This window comes from Balaenoptera physalus, assembly GCF_965194825.1.
Source record: "Balaenoptera physalus genome assembly, chromosome: 1".
Classification (NCBI taxonomy): domain Eukaryota; kingdom Metazoa; phylum Chordata; class Mammalia; order Artiodactyla; family Balaenopteridae; genus Balaenoptera; species Balaenoptera physalus.
The window spans coordinates 186850594-186872324 of record NC_138882.1 but is presented as its reverse complement, the minus strand read 5'-3'; the positions used below and the strand labels follow the sequence as shown (position 1 = coordinate 186872324).

The 21731-nt window shown below is 41.9% G+C and overlaps 1 protein-coding gene across 12 annotated transcripts in view; it reads left to right on the top strand.

The window, feature by feature from the left end:
• Positions 1 to 21731, top strand: part of VPS13D (vacuolar protein sorting 13 homolog D) — a 253994-nt gene that overhangs the window by 27542 nt on the left and 204721 nt on the right. For all 12 annotated transcript variants that reach the window (XR_014251756.1, XM_082416950.1, XM_082416945.1 and 9 more), the window contains 12 exons: positions 281 to 449; positions 2461 to 2562; positions 2705 to 2906; positions 3974 to 4153; positions 5245 to 5375; positions 6560 to 6635; positions 7057 to 7227; positions 8248 to 8378; positions 11441 to 11573; positions 13447 to 15660; positions 16799 to 16950; positions 19398 to 20429. Coding sequence is in view for 11 of the 12 variants with exons in the window: in XM_082416950.1 (XP_082273076.1) it covers positions 281 to 449; positions 2461 to 2562; positions 2705 to 2906; positions 3974 to 4153; positions 5245 to 5375; positions 6560 to 6635; positions 7057 to 7227; positions 8248 to 8378; positions 11441 to 11573; positions 13447 to 15660; positions 16799 to 16950; positions 19398 to 20429 (4693 nt within the window). In the remaining variant the exon portion in view is untranslated. The remainder of the gene's footprint in view (positions 1 to 280; positions 450 to 2460; positions 2563 to 2704; positions 2907 to 3973; positions 4154 to 5244; positions 5376 to 6559; positions 6636 to 7056; positions 7228 to 8247; positions 8379 to 11440; positions 11574 to 13446; positions 15661 to 16798; positions 16951 to 19397; positions 20430 to 21731) is intronic.

Below are 21731 nucleotides of genomic sequence, written 5' to 3'. Positions count from 1 at the left end.
ATAGCCACCACCTGATTTTCTGTGGGAGGGGCTGATGTTATGGGTGACTCAGACCAGTTGAGTCATGTGTTATAATCGGCGCATAAACTGGGGATCCAGTAGATTAACTTTCCCCATATGTTGAGGTTAGCCTAATATTATTTGAGTTTGAGGCATAAACAGATGGCTGACAAGAGAAGAGATGTCTCAGAAGGGGAGTGGTGTGTTGTGGATTGCTCTGGGTCGATAGCATTTTCATCGCTTTTATCGTAAGTAACTGGATGGTTACGAACTGTTTCAGCTGCCGAGAGTGGTGGTATTTTGCTTTGAATGCCAACCTGCATGAGATCCGGGAGCAGAGGACGCGCTGCACGTGGGACTTCCTGTTGCGCCGGGCCCGTGATGCCGTGTCCTACACTGACAAATACTTCACCAAGTTGAGAGGAGGCTTGCTGTCTGCAGACGATGAGGTGAGGATGCTGTTGTCTCTCATGTCTCGTCTCCAGTCGGAGGGTAAGGGTGTCTCTCAAAGGCTGAAGAGAAGGGAACCTGTGAGGAAATAAAGTCTTTGTTCGGGATCATAGTTTTACAGGATAAAGTCGGTCTTATTAGGGTGAGAGCTTCTTGGAAGGCCCGGCTTTGCCTTGGCAGGAAGCATCTTCCACCTTCTGTTGCTTGAGGAGAGCCGGGCCATGGGGTGGGAGGAAGAGAAAGGGGCTGTGGTCCTGCCAGGCCTACCCACCCCCCGCCCCCCCAGCTCTCCGTGTGGGGCCCAGAGAGACATTCCATCTAGTCACTCAGGTCTCTTCAACACCTGATCCTAATTCTTTTCCTGCAAAGTCTCTAACTAATCCCTGTGGACTTTGGCCCACATTTTCCCTAATCCCAATTGACTTGATTGACCTTGTGGCTTTGGAGGTAGAGGCTAGGCCGAGGGTGTGAAGTAGGGGTGAAGGCAAGCTTCTGTTTTAGTTACCTGCAGGGCCAGAGACCCTTAGAACCGGCAGTCCTGGAGCCCTGGTGTGAAGCTCCCTCCCGGCTCTAGTCTGTCTGCCTCTGTCTCCTGGGGGAAGGCAGTAGGGAGTGTTTCCTCCTTGATTTGTTGCGGTTTTGTGAGCATCAGTTTTTATAATAGCAATTTAGACTGTTGCCGGTATTTTGGCTTGCGTACTATCTCTTAATTCACTCTTTCTTTAGTAAACCCTTCTAAGCTTCCCTTTAGCACCTGTCTTAGCTCGGGCTGCTATAACAACGTGCCACAGACTGAGGGGCTTAAACAATAGACATTTATTTCTTACAATTCTGGAGGCTTGAAAAGTCCATGATCAAGGTGCTGGCAGATTCGGTTCTTGGGGAGGACCAGCCTCCTGGCTTGTGGGCAGCCGCTTTCTCACTGTGCGCTCACTTGGCCTTTCCTGGGTAGAGAGAGATCTGTCCGCCTTCCCCTTCTTGTAAGGGGACTAATCCCATCATGATGGTTCCATCCTCATCACCTCGTCTAAACCTGTTCACCTCCCATGGGCCCCACCTTCAAACCCCATCACACTGGGAGTTAGAACTTCAACATAAGAATCGGGGACACGTTCAGCCTGTGGGAGCACCGCACTGTGGTAACCAGGGGCTGTGCCGAACCCCTGGGTGCCTTCGCCTCTTCTGCCGGCACCCCGGGCATGACCCGCTCAGTTTGCTAGTGCTTTTTTCACCAGGCTCAGGCATGGTTACTGACATAGAAACCTTATGAAAAGGATGGACTAAACCAGACCTTTTGTTTTGGATGGTTTTCTTAAAGGCACAGGCAAAGACACGGAGGGAGAGAAACATCTAAATTACAACTGAGGTGAGCAAGTAAACACATATAATATCCTCTCTTAATCATAGCGTATAAGAAACAGCTTAGGATAGCTACCTCTGCTTTCTTTTACTTCTTTGCATGTAGCTGGCCACCACTGTTCTTTCCTAACTAGCATGAAACAAATGAAAATGACCACTTCCTTGGTAATGTCCCATAGGAAACATAAAGGAGCTGGAGGCCTACACACTTACTCTGTAAACTTGGTCCTCAGTTTCCTCATCTGAAGCGGGAAGAATAATAACTAGCCACCGACTTGAATCAATTGAGGTAACGCATGTGAAGGCACTTCGTAAACCACCATTGCTGTGCAAAGATGGGATACTCTGGCAGCACATGTTCTTCCTTTCCTATTTCCAGCTCAGTACTGTGTCTGTTCCCTCTGTACTTACCATTAGTCTCATCTCAGAGACCAGGTAGAATCTATCAGCGTTATATGGAAAAGCTTTTTAAACAAGAAACATAGCAATTATGGAATTAACTGTTTATCTTCATTGTTTCTTGGCCTTCAAAATGTTGGGAAACGTTGGAGGCCAGTTGGGTTCCTTCGCAGTACTGGACTGGTTCGTGAAGGTGTCCGGTTTCTCTGGAGCTATAATACCTGTTTTGTTTGTTTGTTTTCACCCAAACAGGAGGAAGTGTGTCGGATTGAAGAGGAACAGAGCTTTGAGGAATTGAAGATTTTGCGTGAACTGGTTCATGAACGATTTCACAAACAGGAAGAACTGGCAGAGGTAGGAAATCCTCTGTGAGAAGATGTGTTCTGACCCAGTAGGCTCTGAGTGCCTCTATGGGCAGACAGAGAATAAGCAGCGATGTATCACTTCCTGTTTCTGTCTTCGAGTACTCATATGTGCTCATTTTTGATTGACACAGAGCTTACGAGAGCCTCAGTTGTATTCTCCGGGAGAGTCTCCTGGAGACCCAGAGCCCAGTGGAGGCAGCGGGATGCTGCAGTACCTGCAGTCCTGGTTTCCTGGCTGGGGCGGCTGGTATGGGCAGCAGAGCCCTGAGGGGAAACCAGTCGAGGGCCTGACTGCAGAGCAGCACGAACACTGGACTCCTGAGGAGATCCTGGGTAAGGCAGGGCTGGCCTTTACTTTCCCTTCTTGGCTATAGTGAAAGGAGACACTTGGTTCATAATTCATCTGTTACTTGTGAAATGGCCCATGGTATATTTCAAATTAAAAAAAAGTAGAGGGACTTCCCTGGTAGTGCAGTGGTTAAAAATCCGCCTGCCAGTGCAGGGGATACGGGTTCGATCCCTGGTCCGGGAAGATCCCACATGCCGCTGAGCAACTAAGCCCGTGCGCCACAACTACTGAGCCTGCGCTGTAGAGCCCACGAGCCACAACTACTGAGCCTGCATGCCACAACTACTGAAGCCCGCATGCCTAGAGCCCGTGCTCGACAGCAAAGAGAAGCCACCTCAATGAGAAACCTGTGCACTGCAACAAAGAGTAGCCCCCGCTTACTGCAACTAGAGAAAGCCTGTGTGCAGCAACAAAGACCCAACACAGCCAAAAAAAAAAAGACATTAGTAACAGTTTGTCTCATGTTCATAGAGGCAGAGAGAGGAAGTTTCGAGAGATACTTGTTTGCAACTCCATTACTGAATTTGAATATTAATATGGTTTCAGATCGATCTGAGTGGCAGTGATTGTAAGAGAATTAAATCTGAGCAAGTTCAAAAGTTTTAAACTCTGAGGCTTGAATACCAATCCGGAGCCACCCTTTACACCCAGGCTGTCCAGTATGGTAGCTGTAGTCACAAATGGCTATTTAAATTTATTAAACTAAATAAAAAATTCACTTCCTCCGTTGACTTGCCACATGAGCCACAGTGCTCAAAGCCACTTGAGGTTAGTGGCCACTGTGTAGGACAGTGCACTGTATTGGGCAGTGCTGCCTTATACTGTACTTTATCATGAATTTGGCATCATCCTTCATTTGACAATAAGTTGATCAGGGCCCTTATAAAACAGTTAGGGTCGTTTCACATTGGTGAATAAAACAGTCACCCATGACTTTGGAGTTCTTCCCTAAAAGGGGGGAAAATAGTTAAGTAATGTCATAGTGACCGTGATCAGTGCTTTTTAAATTTTCCCATGTGTTTTCTTAAAGTCTTTTCTTCCTCACATTTAGGCTCCGAGGAGTTTTTTGACCCCACTGCAGACGCCTCTTGTATGAACACGTACACAAAGCGAGACCATGTCTTTGCCAAACTGAACTTACAGCTACAGCGAGGGACCGTGACTCTGCTGCACCAGGAGCAGGGAGCTGCCCAGATGAATCAAAGTGCTTTCATGCAGCTTGAGTTTTCAGGTATTGCCCCCAGAGAGCCACCTGATGCTCTGTATCTCTCTGGGCACGAGTGTCCACTTGAGTCTCATTATTTGCAGTAGTTGTGTTCTAGAAAGTTGCGTGAATACTGAATCCAAGCTCTGAGGGGAAACACAAGGTTAGGTGCCTGCAAGCCTCTGGTCATCACATTCGTCAACGGATCAGTACATAACCTTGTCCTATGAGTGTGTGTGTTTAAAGACACCTTATTTAATATATGTTGTTGATTCATTAATTGAACTCATGGCCAGTGGCGTGTAACTCATGCCTGAGTGAAGCTTATCTACTACATGTATTTCCTCTGTAAGGCACAGCACTTCAGCACTGTGCTTGGGGACCCTTTTAAACAGCGAAATCACCAACAAACAGCACAAAAATGCAAAAAACTGGCACTAAATAGACCACACAAGGACAATTGTATGAGCTGAAACAAGAAGGCAGAGCATTGCCATGTTCAGCTTCAGCTGGGAACATGCGCTTCAGGTGACTCGAATTTTTGGCTGCTCTGCATGTGTCCGCAGAGCACTGTGAGTATTACTTTGGGGTTACAAATAAATTTTAGTGAATAGGCGAATTTGTAAATATGGAGTCTGCGAATAATGAAGACCTACTGTATTTGACTTCTTTTTGTGAATTTGAATTAAAGGTATGTAAATAAATACCCAGATGTTGGTTTTCTCTTCTCACAGATTTATTGCAGTTCATAAAATAGCCAGTTATCTGTGGCTTGTCAGTAGTTTAAAGGCAAATGACCAAAAAAAAAAAATCCAGTTTGTTTTTGACTTTATAATCTTGAGAGCTGAGAAATCATAAACTTAGTGTGAACTAGCAGATTGCTTGAATTTAATTGTAAAGTGCTCTGGTTAAAATTCATTCTGTTGGGAAACTTCTAATACTCCTTATAGATTTATATAGATAGACATATAATATGTAGATAGGGTTATTTTGTTCGAATTTCAAGGAGAAATAGTTCATGATATCTGATAGTCCTCTGTAAAATATTATATCTTATACTTTTAAAATAATTAAGGCTATGATGGCATAGTATAACTCCTAACATTTATTTTCTGTAGGTGTAAAACTTCTAGCAGAATCTCTTCCTCGAAGAAACTCCTCCTTGCTTTCAGTCCGGTTGGGTGGATTATTTCTTCGAGACCTGGCCACAGAAGGCACTATGTTTCCTCTTCTGGTCTTCCCTAATCCAGTACGTACAGCAGTGGGATGGCTGATTCATCCAGGGTGTTGGTGAATTGTGGTCTGTTTTAGGCAACAAAAGTAGTATTAACTTGATTCATTCTGACATTTGATTATTTTGAGACAGGCTGATCAAAATCAAATTGGAGTTAGATAAGTTTTTTGAATTTGTCAGAGAGCAAGTGTTGGTGGGATTTATGGCAGTGCCTTCTTCCCTCCCTGTGTTATAGCCACCTTGGAATAGTTGCTCTGATTTGGAAGAAAATGCCATCAGCACCACTATTTTCTGCATTTCAAGGTCAATGTTGAATGTCCTCTGTATCCGACAGTGATTTTCATTCATTCTGACCCTCAGTCACTGATAGGACGTCTCATGTTTCCAGAGTTACAAAAGAACCACCACAAGTTTTCTCTATAGGTGTAATTTTTTGTATATAATATTATTTTTAGACTAGAAGATCTTTGATCTTACTAAGTTGGCAAAGAGATGGTCAGAAGAGTTGAATCTTTTTTTTTTTAATAAATTTATTTATTCATTTATTTATTTTTGGCTGCGTTGGGTCTTTGTTGCTGCGTGCGGGCTTTCTCTAGTTGCGGCGAGTGGGGGCTACTCTTCTTTGCGGTGTGCGGGCTTCTCATTGCGGTGGCTTCTCTTTGTTGCAGAGCGTGGGCGCTAGGCGCGCGAGCTTCAGTAGTTGTGACACGTGGGCTCAGTCGTTGTGGCTCACGGGCTTAGTTGCTCCGTGGCATGTGGAATCTTCCCGGGCCAGGGCTCGAACCCATGTTCGAGCCCTGCATTGGCGGGCAGATTCTCAACCACTGCGCCACCAGGGAAGCCCAGAAGAGTTGAATCTTTAGCCCCTTATTCTTCCCATAATGTTTTGGCATGGGACACTGGGGAGAGTGTGGGTGGGCAGAGTGAAAGTGTGAAAAGCTGTACACACTCAATCCTTGTTGAGCAGTCGTTCATTAAGTGTGCTGAGTGCAGAGTAGCGCACTGCCCATACCAGGCTGGGGAAAGGCACAGACTGGAGGGCTCAGCCTGCAAGTCCACAGTCCCCTGGTGTCAGACGAGTTTTGATTTTGACTGTGCTAAGCAAGAGTGATGCCAAAGGGTAAGACGTGAGAGAGCGTGTGCACAGTGAATTGGTCCCTCTCGCCCTGACCTTTTTGCATTTTGTGTGTGTTTATCAGCAAAAAGAAGTTGGCAGAGTCTCACAGTCTTTTGGACTCCAAACAGCATCTGCAGACAGAAGCGATCATTACCCTGGTAAATTGTCATACGTTCTTAAACTCATTCTTCAGAATGCGATGATTATGGATCAGTAGTCTTGGTCAGCAGAGAGGGAGTGTGTCCTGTCTTGTGCCCAGTGGTTTGCCGTGTGGATCCCTGTCTGACTTGGAGACGGCCTCGTGCCCTCCCTCCACCCATGTGTGACCGGGGCAACTCTCAGGCCTCCGGGTCCTGGGTTACGTGATGGGAATGAGTCCAACAACCTGGTCTTGAGGAGTCCTGTTGACAATTAGTCAATCCTTATTAGGTTCTCTGTTTTATAAGATTTTCATAAATGAGAACTAATTGGAAAATAATCGAGAAAATGTCTTTTTTTCCCAGAAGTCCTTATCAGTTATCAAGAATAAGATGATTGTTTTGCTGTGTTCCATTTTCTTTCTCTGGTTCTTTCCTTTAGCTGCAGACCCAGATGACCCAGTTTTTGAGATGCTATATGAGAGAAATCCAGTGCACAGCCATTTTGAGAGGCGGCTAAATGTCAGCACGAGGCCCTTGAACATCATATATAATCCCCAGGCTATTAAAAAAGTAGCAGACTTTTTCTACAAGGGAAAGGTTCATACCTCAGGTTAACTTTTTTGTTTGTTTGCTCTTATGTGACTTTCTAAAGACACGTTTCTTGTCGTTTCTGGGACAAGGGGTATTATACATTCAGGTGACCTGGTAGTGTTAGAAAAGGCCTGCAGAGTAAGTGGATAGGGTTGTCCTTAGTTTCTGAATCAAAGTGGATGTCCTTGGAAGGTTACTCTTCCAAGAGGAATCAATAGCCTTCATATTTTCTCTTTCTTTGCCTTCATTTAGCATGCATTTAAAATACTTTCCATTCCATGAGGACAGTGATTTCCTTGGCTACCCAGGATATTTTAGGCCAGAGAATTTAGGAGGAATGTTCAATTTCCTCCTAGATGACAGGATCAGTGGTTTGTTTTACTTGTTTCATGCAGTATTAAATATTGCAAGGTTCACCATTGCACTCTCCTGTGTCATCATTGATTTACTTAGGCCTTCCTTTGTTCCCAAAAAAGATTTGAGACAGTACGTGCAGAAGAAGCACTTCTATTTGACAAGGAAGTCAGTAAAACAATGGTACTTTCCTAAATGTATCCCGTCTCTCCCTCTTCATAACAATTGTTTTAGTTTTTGGTCTAGTTTTTTGAGTCTTTTCATTTAAACAGTGGCCATAAATATCTTGGCTTCATTGCTCTGTCACTGATAGAATGTAGAAGGCATATACAACTTCTAAATTCAAATTGCTCTTTCAGTGTAATATCATGCTTTTAAGAATTTTGAAATACAGTTTGGAATCTTTCAGAAACTGGTTCTAGAAATTCTAGTAACTTAGGTATCCTTCCCTCACATACTGCCTTTCTCCACATGGATGTTTTGAAAGGATGTGCCTTTCTCGCCCATCTTCACCTCATTCCTGTTACCCTGTATGGCACCAGGTCAGGCTGGAATAAGGAATTGTTGTTGTACAGACTGTTTTCTAGCTTTGGTGGAAATCCCTGGTGACAGTAGATGTTGCAGTGCTTTCTTTCACCCAGCCATTTGAAAATTCTGACTCTCCTGTATATTTCCCATCTTGCAGGTTTTGGTTATCAGTCTGAACTTGAGTTGAGAGTGGCTGAAGCTGCCCGAAGACAATATAACAGACTGAAGATGCAGACCAAGGCGGAAATCCGACAAACTCTTGATCGTTTGCTAGTGGGTGATTTCATTGTAAGTAGGCGTAATAAATACTCTTTTTGGGGGGCGGGGAAGAGGAAGGCGTTCTTTTTAAGTTCTTTACCTACATAGATAGACATGGTTGTATCAATTACACTGATTAAGTGAACTGAATCTAGGAAATACTTATCAGTTAGCAAAAAATAAAATCCCATGTCTTGTACCGTCAGGGTTTAATAAATAAAAACAAATGACTGAGACGAGATCATATTTCTTCCTTGTACCCATCTTGGAACAGTCTCAAGACTCGTCTTTGTTCCGTTTTCTAGACCTGACATTTTGTAAATATTTCACTTAAGAACACCCCCTTTCACATACTGTTATCAGAAGAAAAACAATTAGAATGATGCCCCAGTTTTAATTCCTGGGAAGGATGGTCACTTTGTGATGCTAAGTGACCAGCTGACACGAGGATGCCGTAAGTAGAAAGGGAGAGCCCAGGACCATCTCAACAGTCCGGCAAAACTGGGTTTCTGAACACCAGACACACAAATAAACTCAAAGTGGATTAAAGACCTAAATGTAAGACTGGAGACTATAAAACTCTTAGAGGAAAACATAGGCAGAACACTCTGACATAAATCGGAGTAATATCTTTTTTGATCCACCTCCTAGAGTAATGAAAATAAAAACAAAAATAAACAAATGGGACCTAATTAAACTAAAAAGCTTTTGCACAGCAAAGGAAACCATAAACAAAACAAAAAGACAACCCACAGAAAGGGAGAAAATATTTGCAAATGAAGTGAACGACAAGGGATTAATCTCCAAAATATACAAACAGCTCATGGAGCTCAATATCAAAAAAACGAACAACCCAATCAAAAAATGGATGGGAGATCTAAATAGACATTTCTCCAAAGAAGACATACAGATGGCCAGAAAGCACATGGAAAGATGCTCAACATCACTAATTATTAGAGAAATGCAAATCAAAACTACAGTGAGGATCACCTCACACCAGTCACAATGGCCATCATCAAAAAAATCTACAAACAGTAAATGCTGGAGAGGGTGTGGAGAAAAGGGAACCCTCCTACGCTGTTGGTGGGAATGTAAATTGGTACAACCGTTATGGAGAACAGTATGGAGGTTCCTTAATAAACTAAAAATAGAGATGCCATATGATCCAGCAATACCACTCCTGGGCATATATCTGGAGAAAACCATAATTGGGAAAGATACGTGCACCCCAGTGTTCATTGCAGTGCTGTTTACAATAGCCACAGCATGGAAGCAACCTAAATGTCCATCAACAGAGGAGTGGGGGCTTCCCTGGTGGTGCAGTGGTTGAGAATCTGCCTGCCAGTGTAGGGGACATGGGTTCGAGCCCTGGTCTGGGGAGATCCCACATGCCGTGGAGCAACTAAGCCCGTGTGTCACAACTGCTGAGCTCTGCGCTCTAGAGCCCGTGAGACACAACTGCTGAGCCCACGTGCCACAACTACTGAAGCCCACGCACCTGGGGCCCGTGCTCTGCAGCAAGAGAGGCCACTGCAATGAGAAGCCCGTGCACCGCAACGAAGAGTAGCCCCTGCTCACTGCAATTAGAGAAAGCCTGCGCGCAGCAACGAAGACCGAACACAGCCAAAAATAAATAAATAAATTTTTAAAAAAACACAAAAAAATAGAGGAGTGGATAAAGAAGATGTGGTACATATATACAATGGAATATTACTCAGCCATAAAAAAGAATGAAATAGTGCCATTTGCAGCAACATGGATGGACCTAGAGATTGTCATACTGAGTGAAGTAAGTCAGACAAAGACAAATATATGATATCACTTATATGCGGAATCTAAAAAAATGGTACAAATGAACTTATTTACAAAACAGAAATAGAGTCACAGATGTAGAAAACAAACATGGTTACCAGGGGGGAAAAGGTAGGGAAGAGGGATAAATTGGGAGATTGGGATTGACACATACACACTACTATATATAAAATAGATAAATAAGACCTACTGTATAGCAGAGGGAACTCTACTCAGTACTCTGTAATGACCCATATGGGAAAACAATCTGAAAAAGAGTGGATATATGTATATGTATAACTGATTCACTTTGCTGTACACCTGAAACTAACACAATATTTTAAATCAACTATACTCCAATAAAAATTTTAAAATAAACCCAAAAAAACCAAAACAAGAAAAAAACTGGGTTTCTGACCCTGTGGCCTGGAGGTGTGCTGCCGAGATGCGGCAGTAGGTGGAGCAGTCAGTGTGGCTTCTTCGGAAGGTGCAGAGCCAGCTGGGAGTGTAAGGCATGGCAGCAGTGTTCAGAGGAAAACGTTCAGGGGTAAGTAGTGTGGGCCGGAGAGTTTGTCCTGTTTTCTGTTTTTGTTAGTGTTTTAACACAAATTACAACATTTAGTACCTTCTGATTATCTTAGACCAAGAGGTTTCTTTTTGATCGCATTTATATAAATCAGCTTTTACTACATATAATTTCCTACATGTAGCTTTTACTACGTATAATTATATAAATTAGCTTTTTACTACATATAATTTTTTTTTATAGCATTTATATAAATTAGCTAATTTTAGTCACAGGGAAGAACTGTTAACAAATTCATGAACTGGTCTATTTTTTATATTTCAAATGTCAAAGCTTATGTTTTCCACTAAGGTATTTTGGCCTGAAAGTTCATGGTTAGCAATATCCATGAATAAATAAAAATATTTGGATTTCTACTTTTATTTGAATTGTATAACTTCTACAGTACTTTAAAGTATTAAGTCCTATACATTTAGAAATAAGACCTTTCTTAAACCATTGATCATCAAAATCAAAGAGCAAACAACCCCCCAAACCAGTAATTTGCCAATTTTTTTCTCCCACTTCAGACATTTGCCTGTGGTAATGTCTCAGATCGTTAAACATTTGGATCCACTTTTGTTTTAAACATTTTGCTTTACTATCAGAGACCATTATGTCATCCTGTGACCCTAGTGTGGCTTTCTGGAAGCCTTGAGCCCTAGCTGATAAAGCTGCCCACTGTCAGCAGTTGCAGTTCACGGTTATTTAATTGTCATTTGTTTTATTTTTACAGGAGGAGAGTAAACGGTGGACTGTGCGACTAGACATTTCTGCCCCTCAGGTGATATTTCCTGATGATTTCAAATTCAAGAATCCCGTGTTGGTTGTTGTGGATCTAGGCAGAATGCTCTTGACCAATACCCAAGGTACAGTGTGAGTGTGAAGTAATGAAGACATGTCGTGGTAGATTGATGTGTCTCTGTGCTAAACCAAGTAAAGCTTAAAAAAAGGGGTATTTAACATCTTGTAACTCCAAAGTTCACTTGTTACTTTTTTAATAATAGCTTTATTGAGATACATTTGAAAATGTAGAATTCAGTTGTCTTTTGTATGTTGGTAAAATTGTGCAGCTCTCACTGTTATCTAATTCCAGAACATTTTCATCATTCCCAAGAAGACAGTCTAAACCCATAAGCAGTTATTCTCCATTACCACCTCTCTGAGCCCTTGCTAACCACCAATCTTTCTATCTCTGTGGATTTGCCTGTTCTGAACAGTTCATGTGAATAGAGTCATATAATATGTGGTCTTTTACGTCTGACTTTTTTCACTTGGCATAGTGTTTTCAAGGTTTATCCACGTTGTAGCCTGTATCAATACTTCATTCCTATTTGTGACTGAATAATGTTCCCTTGTATGAATATACTACATTTTATTTATCCATTCATCAGTTGGTGGACATTTGGGTTGTTTCCACTTTTTGGCTGTTATGAGTAGTGCTGGTATGAACATTCATATAGTAGGCTTTTGTGTAGACATATATTTTCAGTCTCTTGGGTTTGTTTCAGTGTAGAATTGCTGGGTCATATGGCAACTCTGTTTGACATTTTGAGGAACTGCGAGATTCTAAAATGGCTGCACCTTTTTACTGTCTCACCAGCATTGTATGAGAGTTCCAGTTTCTCTACATCCTTGTCAGCGTTTGTTATTATCTGTCTTTTGGATTATAGCCATTTTTATGACTGTGTAGTAGTATCTCACTGTGGTTTTTATTTGTATTTCTTGTGTAACGTTTTGTATTTTAATAAACATTATTTCTCAGTACATAATTTCAGGAATAGAGATTTAATCTATTTAGGGATATTAGGGACATACATAAAAAGACTCTTGGAAGGTAATTTCATTACTATTATTAGATCCAAAAAATAGTCATTGTTTACCTTGAGATGGGAGGGAGGAAAGAGAGGATTCATTGGATAAAAGAGATTGAGGAAGCTTATCAAACAATCTCAACCTTATCTTATTTTACTGAAAGACCAGAAGAGGAGAAGAGGGTAGAGGATTTGAGCTGGAGTGGAAAAGTTTGGCCCTAAGGGGAATGTGAAAAGGGAATTGTATCTGAAGAAAAGGATCACACAACCACAGAAAGCAACTACTTGAATTCATAAAACACAAACATGGAACAGAGACATAGGTGACCAAACCCAGCCATGTGTTTTTGTTGTCTCGGCACTGCTTGGGTGCAGAAGAGAGGGGGTTAAGAGTGTGAATTCTGGGGCTGGAACATGACATATTGAGCAGTTGCTGCTTGCCAAGCATTGATCTAGGCACTAGGGGTATTGTGTTGAGGAAGGTAGAGGAGACCTCTTCTTTTGGAACATTCTAGTGGGGGGAGGGGACAAAACGCATAGATGAATACAGGAAAAAGTAAACAAATATGGAGAGTGACGTAAGAAGGGTTGGTGATGGCAGCTCACGCAGTGCAGCTGAGATTGGGGGTGGGGGCAGTTTCGGGCAGCAGGTTGTTGGTTTCTGCACCCTGACATATGTTCTTATGTTAGCAGGTCTCCGTCTTTTCTCATGTTCATACACTTTTACTCTTTGTGTTTTGATTTCCAGATCAATAGATAAGTTTACGCTGAATAAATGGTAAATACAGAATATTATGCTTGGAGTTTTCATCCATTTATTTTTTAAATTGGGGTGGTTGATTCTCTACTTTTCTTAATTCTTACATTAAAGGGAAGAGGAAGGAAAGAGCAGACATATACTTTGAATCTTCTCTTTTTTCATCTGCAGATGACTCCAAGAGGAAGAGTGGGGACGGGTCAGCATCTGAAGAGAATCAGTTTAGTGATGACGAATATAAGACCCCTCTTGCCACACCTCCTAACACCCCACCTCCCGAGACAAGCAGCAGTAATAGGGAGAAAACGCCTCCGTTTTCTGGAGTTGAATTCAGTGAAGAGCAGCTTCAAGCACATTTAATGAGCACGAAGATGTATGAGAGGTACTCGCTGTCCTTCCTGGACCTCCAGATCATGGTTGGACGAGTGAAGGACAACTGGAAGCATGTCCAGGATATTGATGTGGGACCGACCCATGTGGTCGAGAAATTCAATGTTCACCTACAGTTAGAACGCCGATTGATTTATACTTCAGATCCCAAGTACCCCGGAGCCGTGCTCTCAGGCAACCTACCAGACCTAAAGATCCACATCAATGAAGATAAAATATCTGCCTTAAAGAATTGCTTTGCTCTCCTGACCACCCCAGAAATGAAGACTTTTGACACTCAGATCAAAGAGAAGATTTTTCCCCAAGGGGAACAGCGGGGAAGTTTGCAAGACTCGGTGATGAATTTAACCCAGAGCATCGTGATGTTGGAGCAGCATACGCGGGAGGTTCTGGTGGAGTCACAGCTCCTCCTGGCTGAGTTTAAAGTGAACTGTATGCAGCTTGGTGTTGAGAGCAACGGCCGGTACATTTCTGTGCTCAAGGTATTTGGTACCAACGCTCACTTTGTGAAGAGGCCTTATGATGCTGAAGTCTCCCTCACGGTTCATGGTTTGCTCCTGGTGGACACCATGCAGACATATGGTGCTGATTTTGACCTTTTGATGGCCTCTCATAAGAACTTGAGCTTTGATATCCCAACAGGAAGCCTCCGGGATAGCAGAGCCCAGTCTCCTGTCTCTGGATCCAACACGGCCCACCTCATTAATGCTGCCACACTGAACGACCGATCAGCCACTAGTGCTCCTCTTGACAGAATTCTCACCAAAGAACAGGAGTCCCTCATAAAACTGGAGTATCAGTTTGTGAGTTCAGAGTGCCCATCAATGAATTTGGACAGCACTCTTCAGGTGATTTCATTACAGGTGAATAATTTGGATATCATCCTAAATCCAGAGACAATTGTGGAGCTGATTGGTTTTCTTCAAAAATCCTTTCCCAAGGAAAAAGATGATTTGAGTCCTCAACCTTTAAGGACTGATTTTGAGAGAAGCTTTAGGGAACAAGGAGCTTACCGATCTACATGTGAACAAAACACCGAGGTTGCAGTGGAAATCCACAGACTTAACCTACTGCTCCTTCGGACAGTGGGGATGGCAAATGGAGAGAAATACGGCAGAAAAATTGCAACAGCAAGTATAGGTGGCACCAAGGTTAACGTCTCCATGGGCAGCGCATTTGACATGAACGGTTCTCTTGGCTGTTTGCAGCTTATGGATTTGACACAGGAGAATGTTAAGAACCAGTATGTTGTCAGCATTGGGAATTCCATAGGCTATGAAAATATCATCAGTGATATTGGCTACTTTGAATCTGTATTTGTCAGAATGGAAGATGCAGCCCTCACTGAAGCTCTGAGTTTCACCTTTGTTGAGAAATTTAAACAGGAATGTTTTCTCAACCTCAAGATGGCTTCCTTGCATTACAACCACTCTGCTAAATTTTTGAAGGAGTTGACATTGTCCATGGATGAGCTGGAAGAAAATTTTCGAAATATGCTGAAAAGCGCAGCCACCAAAGTCACCACAGTCCTAGCCACCAAGACGGCCGAGTACAGTGAGATGGTATCACTCTTTGAAACTCCAAGGAAGGCCCGGGAATCCTTTATCTTAGAAGAAAATGAAACATATGGTTTTGGCCTAGGTGCATCTCATTCCGACACTGTAAAGCTAATCTTGAACATAAACATTGAATCACCAGTTGTTTCTATCCCTCGGAAGCCTGGGAGTCCTGAGCTGTTGGTAGGACACTTGGGACAGATTTTCATCCGGAATTTTGTGGCAGGAGATGATGAATCCAGAAGTGACCGTCTGCAAGTAGAAATCAAAGACATTAAATTATATTCTTTGAATTGCACCCAGTTGGCAGGCAGAGAGGGCCCTGGGCCTGAGGTGAGCCGGGCGTTTTGCCCTCCTTCTGGGCCCGCCAGTGCCAACAGTCAGGAGGAAGCTCATTTCACCCGACATGATTTCTTTGAATCTTTGCATAGAGGTCAAGGTGAGGAGTGTGTGTATCTGTTGTCTCATTTTGTTTAAAGATTCCAAACCCAGCTCATGCAGATAGTACTTGGCTTAAAATAACTGCAAAAACCTTTCTTTTAGAATTATCCCCAGTTAATATTTAAGAAATCAAAATAGAATTTTAATAGAATGCTTCATATTAGGTTGGTATGTTTGCAGCTTTTTCCATTGATTATCATATTTGGCAAAATAAGATTTTTTTTTTTTTAAGTGGACCCCTGGGGTGAGTGTTCATTCACAGGGATTCAGTGGGTGGATTCTGTTAGAGTATTATGTAATTTGGTCAAATGCATCTGATTTTTTTCATTCCTAAGCTGTAGATCTTTCCTAGTTAAATATCGTAGTCTAAGGCAGCTGGAGGGATTGACAGAAATAGAATATGAAACTTAGTCTATGGATGTTATGTTCTCCTTTGAATATCCTGGCATCTTCTGTAATGGTTTGGTCCAGGGTTCTAGGAATAAAATGCCAGTTTGTGTTCTCGATCTGATCTGCTGAAACCGAACAGTTCAATCTGTTGGTCTTGGCATCCACAGAAATCAGGTAAGCCCTAGATGGCCTTACTGATTGGTGAAGAAATTAATGCCTTTGAGAAATTCTCCTATGGTTCTCAGATGTGTTCACCGATTGATTTACATACTTACCAAAAGATTGCTTTCTCTGCTTGGGTTAGAAGTTGTTTACTTAGAACCTTATATTGTCTGTGATTCTGACTTAGGTCCAATAAGAGGGATCAATCTAAAGCTGGACATGGATGAGTAATTTGGTTTGGAAAATGCCAGCTTGGGAGGTTAAGAGAAGCTTAACATGGACCCTGCCCTGGGTTAATTAATGTTCACCGCACCATATTTTGAAGCCACCAAGTGGAGCATGTCATGAAAATAACTGTTACTTTTTGTGTATAAATTTATCTTATACCTCTGCTTGCTATGAGTTTTGGTCTTGGGATAATTACCAAAGTTTGTATTCAATCATAGACCCCAAGTGCCAGGCTAACCTGCCCTCCTGGTCTAGGAGCAACTCCTGGGCTTTGTTCTGTACACTCTCTACTTAATCAGCAGTAACGCAGTAAATATGAATGTTTCCCGTCTGTCATTTCCTCTCTCTTATGCCAGCTTTTCACATCCTGAACAACACGACCATTCAGTTTAAACTGGAGAAGATCCCTATAGAGAGAGAATCTGAATTGACTTTCTCCCTTAGTCCAGATGACCTGGGAACTTCTAGCATCATGAAGATCGAAGGAAAATTTGTCAATCCGGTGCAGGTAAACACGTTATTGATTTTTATGTCAGGACAGTTGAAGTTATGTAATTATTTTACATTTATATTACATACGTATGTTATATTTATATTTTGTATATATAAAATGTTGGAAGGAAAATATATAAATTCAAGGAGATATCATTCATATTATTGTCAATAACTTCTTCCAGTGAACATGGAATCCTTTTATCATGTCCTTCTATCACTGGGGAATCAGTCTTGTTAGCCTTCTTCATGTGGAGGAGGGGCGAATTATATAGAGGAAGAGGGCAAATCCTTAATTCCATTGCCATAAAGAAACGAGGAAAATTATTGCTTAAAAAGTCAGAGTCTCTCTTTCCCAGGAGAATATAATTCTTGTCACACTTCTGACATACTTGGCCCAGCCTGTAAAACAATCTGATTATCTGAGCTGTTGACAGATCCTTTCAAGGGAGAATTAGTCTTGCCCCTCATTGAAATGAAATGGTCCGGGGGTGTGTGTGTGTGTGTGTGTGTGTACATCTGTCATCCTTTTTCCTTCGAAAGTGTCATTTTTCCTGCTTTCACAGGCATGAGAGCAAAAAGCATAACATTATAAAACAGCAAGGACAGGCAGGATCTTAGGACAGTGGACCCTGGCCTTGGGCAGTAATTGGTCACTAGTCTGTCTGGCAGTTGCTCTGGAGTAACCCCGGAGTGCTGTTAACAGAACATACATACTTTTTGACATCAGTGGTTCCTGGATATGGGTCTCTGGGTGAGAGAACTTTCCCCAAAGCTTTTCCTTTTTGGCTTCTAGGGTTTTTCCTTTTTCTCTTTTAAACTTTTGCCTCATCAGTGGTGGTTACTTAGGATGAATTTTTCAGCTTAAATATAGCACATAATGTGAATTCTGTTGGATTATATTGACTTATTATTCTTATGGTTACCATTGACTTACTGTTGTTTTTGATGAAAATCTTAAAAAATTATTTTAAGTAATTCTTTATGTAATAATTTATTTAGTAATTTAAATAATGAAAAAATATTTTATTATGAAAGATTTAAAAAATAGACAAAAGTAGAATTGTCTAATAAACCTCATATACCCATCACTCAGATTCAGCAGTTACCAAGATTTTGCCACATGTGTCTCGTCCATTCTTTTTTTCCTTTGGGGAAATATTTTAAGGCAAATCCCAGACCTCATGCCATTTTTAACCCTATATATTCGGAATGTATCACTACAAACTATGTGCATTTTAAAAAATAACTATAATGGTTTTATCATGCCTTACAAAATTAATGAAGATTCCTTGGTGTCATCTGAATTTTAATCCATGTTCAGATTTCAGAGACATTTTCGATTGTTTCAAAAATGTCTTTTCACTTTTGGTTTGTTTGAATCGGGATCCAGACAAGGTCTGTACGTAGCATTTGTATGGGACATCCTGTGGGTCTCTGTTCATTTAGTTTCCCTCTCATTTTTCCCCCCATGACATTATTTTGTTGGGGAAACTAGGTCAGTTGTCCTGCGGAATGTCCCACAGTCTGGATTTGGCTGTTAGTTTGTGGTGTCACTGAACTTGTCCCCCCCATTTTCTGTAAATTGTAACTTAACTCTGCAGGTTTAACTGGATTCAGGCTTTTTTTTTTTTTTTTTTTTTCTTTTGGCCAGAACACTTCAAAGGTGGTGCAGTGTACTTTATGTTCTATTATATCAGGAGGCACATAATGTCTGATTGACATCAGTGATGCCAAAATCGTTGATTGTGTTCAGGTGGCAGGAACCCGATCCCTCCATTGTAAAATTCCCTGTCAGTCACTCGTGTAAGGTCTTATTCCACCGATAACTGTGGTGGGATACGTTATTTATTTAGGGGTTACAAAATGATCACCTTCCAACTCTATCTTTTCTTTATCTGTTTGGAATGCCTCTGTTAAAAAAATTGTCCTTAAGTAAATAAAGAACTTCCCTGAAGACAGTTTTATTAAGAACAAAGTAAGGGAGTAACAAGTAGTCATGGATCTTCGTCATTGTCATTATTATCATTAAAAAGTACTGTTTGATCAGCTGTACTGAACGTAGGTTGTTATTACTGATTGGTGATGATCAGCGAGTTTTAGAACCATGAGTCTTGTTTCTCAATCCTAAGGTATAACCACATTAGACTTTTGGCAGTATTCCCTTCAATTTTTGAGGTTGTTTTTTGGGGTTAGAAAGAGTGTTTTGCTGATTCAGGCCTACAGTTAATAGCACCTATTGAACATTTATTGTGTAGATTATTCTGTGAGGTACTTGGGGAGGGCCTTGTGAATAGATATGGGTCACAGAGAGGTAAGGACAGAAAAGAAACAAAAGAGATAGTCCTTGCTATCAACTAAGTTAGAACTTCTCGGGGAAAGCCATAAAAAATCTGTGGGCAGTGCATATGAGTGCAGTTGACGATAGTAGCAGAATAACTGAATTTTTCTCTTCGAATACAGGTGGTGTTAGCAAAGCATGTATATGAGCAGGTTTTACAAACTCTGGACAATCTCGTGTACAGTGAAGATCTGAATAAGCTTCCAGTCAGTGCCACCTCCTCACCTTGCCCTGACTCTCCTCTGCCTTCCCTCAGTACCTGTGGAGAACCTTCCGTTGAAAGGAAGGAGAACGGATTGTTCAGCCACTGCAGCCTTTCTAACTCTTCTCAAAAGTCCTTGTCGTTTAAGGAAGTCAGATCTTTTACCCAGATTCAAGCCAACTTCTGTATATCAGAGCTTCAAGTTCAGCTAAGTGGAGATCTGACTTTGGGGGCGCAAGGTCTTGTGAGCTTAAAATTTCAGGATTTTGAGGTGGAATTCAGCAAAGACCATCCTCAGACTTTATCCATTCAGATTGCCCTGCGCTCTCTGCTGATGGAAGACTTATTGGAGAAAAATCCAGATTCCAAATATAAGAACCTGATGGTGTCTCGGGGAGCCCCTAAGCCATCTAGTTTAGCACAAAAAGAGTATCTCTCTCAGTCTTGCCCTTCTGTGTCCAACGTGGAGTATCCGGATATGCCTCGGTCTCTCCCTTCCCACATGGAGGAAGCTCCTAATGTCTTTCAGCTGTATCAGAGACCCATTTCAGCCTCCCGGAAGAAGCAAAAGGAAGTCCAAGACAAGGACTGTCCCTTGACCCCACCTCCTTCTCCAACAGTAGAGGAGCCCAAGATACTTGCTGGAAGGAGTAACTTTGATGATTCCTTGGTCCATATCAATGTATTCTTGGTGGATAAGAAGCATCCAGAATTCTCTTCCAGTTATAATCGAGTTAACCGGAGCATTGATGTTGATTTTAACTGCTTGGATGTGCTGATCACACTGCAGACCTGGGTCATGATACTAGATTTTTTTGGAATTGGCTCCACTGCAGACAACCATGCAATGAAGGTGCCGCCTGAGGACATTCTACAAAACGTGAAGTCAGAGTCGAGCGTTTTAATAGAGTCTGAACTTCAGGATCCAGTTAACACCAAACTGGATCTCAAGGTATCAGTCCTCTTTGGCTCCCGTAAGTAAGTTCTAAGAATGAACTTGGGCTTTTTTACTTAAATGCTGTCATTGTACATTTACTCTAGAAAATTCTTCTTGTTGGCAGGGGAGCTATATGGTCTTCTGGATGTCTGTTACAAAAGGGTAGACATTCGTATTTTAGAAAAGGTTTTAACATTAATCCCATCTGGAGGCGGGGGAAATAAATGGTTTCAGTAACTTCTTGTCTTTCCTTTGGGCTGTATAGTTCATTGGAATTACTTAGCTTCTCTAAGTCTCCGTTTCCTCATCTTCCATCATCTCACTATGATAACTAAATGAGGGAATTATGTAAAGCACCTGGCAACACGTCCAGTACATAGTAGCTACTTTAAAATGTGCCTATTGTCATCATCTCCCTCTCACTCAGAACATTACTGGCTTTTATTGAGAGCAACAGTACAGGTGTTAAAAATGAAGTCTCGAATGTCAGACTTGCCTGGTTTTGAATCCTGGCATTTTTGTTGTAACCATACAGCTGTGTGGCTGGGGACAAATTATTTAGCCTCTTTCTCCTTCAAGTTTTTCATCAATAAACGTAGGGTGTTTAATGGTGCCTATGTCATTGGGTTTTGAGGATTCAATGAGATGATGTAGGTAAGGCCCTCGTCACGTGTGTGGCAGAAATGATCATTCAGTGAATGGTACTTCCCCCCACCTTTTCCTCCCATGCAGTTGTCTTGTAGAAACTGGGTTAGTGTCCCCTAGAGTGTCCTGCATTCTGGATTTGTCTCTTTGTGTCCTTATGGTACCATTTAACTTCTTTTATCCTCTAATTTTAGAAATGGAAGTTAGCTCTAGAGACTTGATCAGGTTCAGGTTCGACTTTTTGGTAAGCACCCTTCAGAGGTGGTGCTGAGTGCTTCCTGTTGAGTTACACCAGGAGGTCTACAACATCCGGTTGTCCCACTTTTAGTGACTCTAAGATCCATGCTAAGAGTGGGCTCAGGTGGTGATAGCTGGATTCCTCCAAGCAGAGCATTTTTAGGCCCATTATGTATGTTATTTTGGTGATTAAGTGGCTAGAGGTGTTTTTACTTCCCCCTTCATGATGATCTCATTCCCTTGAGCTCCTTCTGTTGTCCATGTCCAAAAGCTACTGCAGGGGGACCTCTGTGGTGCTGGAGTGGCCCCCAGGGTCATTGCTCCATCTGTAATAATTCCCTCCTTTTTTCTCTGCCTTCCCCTACACATGATTTTTCTCCTTCCTTTCCTTCTATTATTTTCTTTCTTTTTCCATTTTTTCCCATTCATCAGACA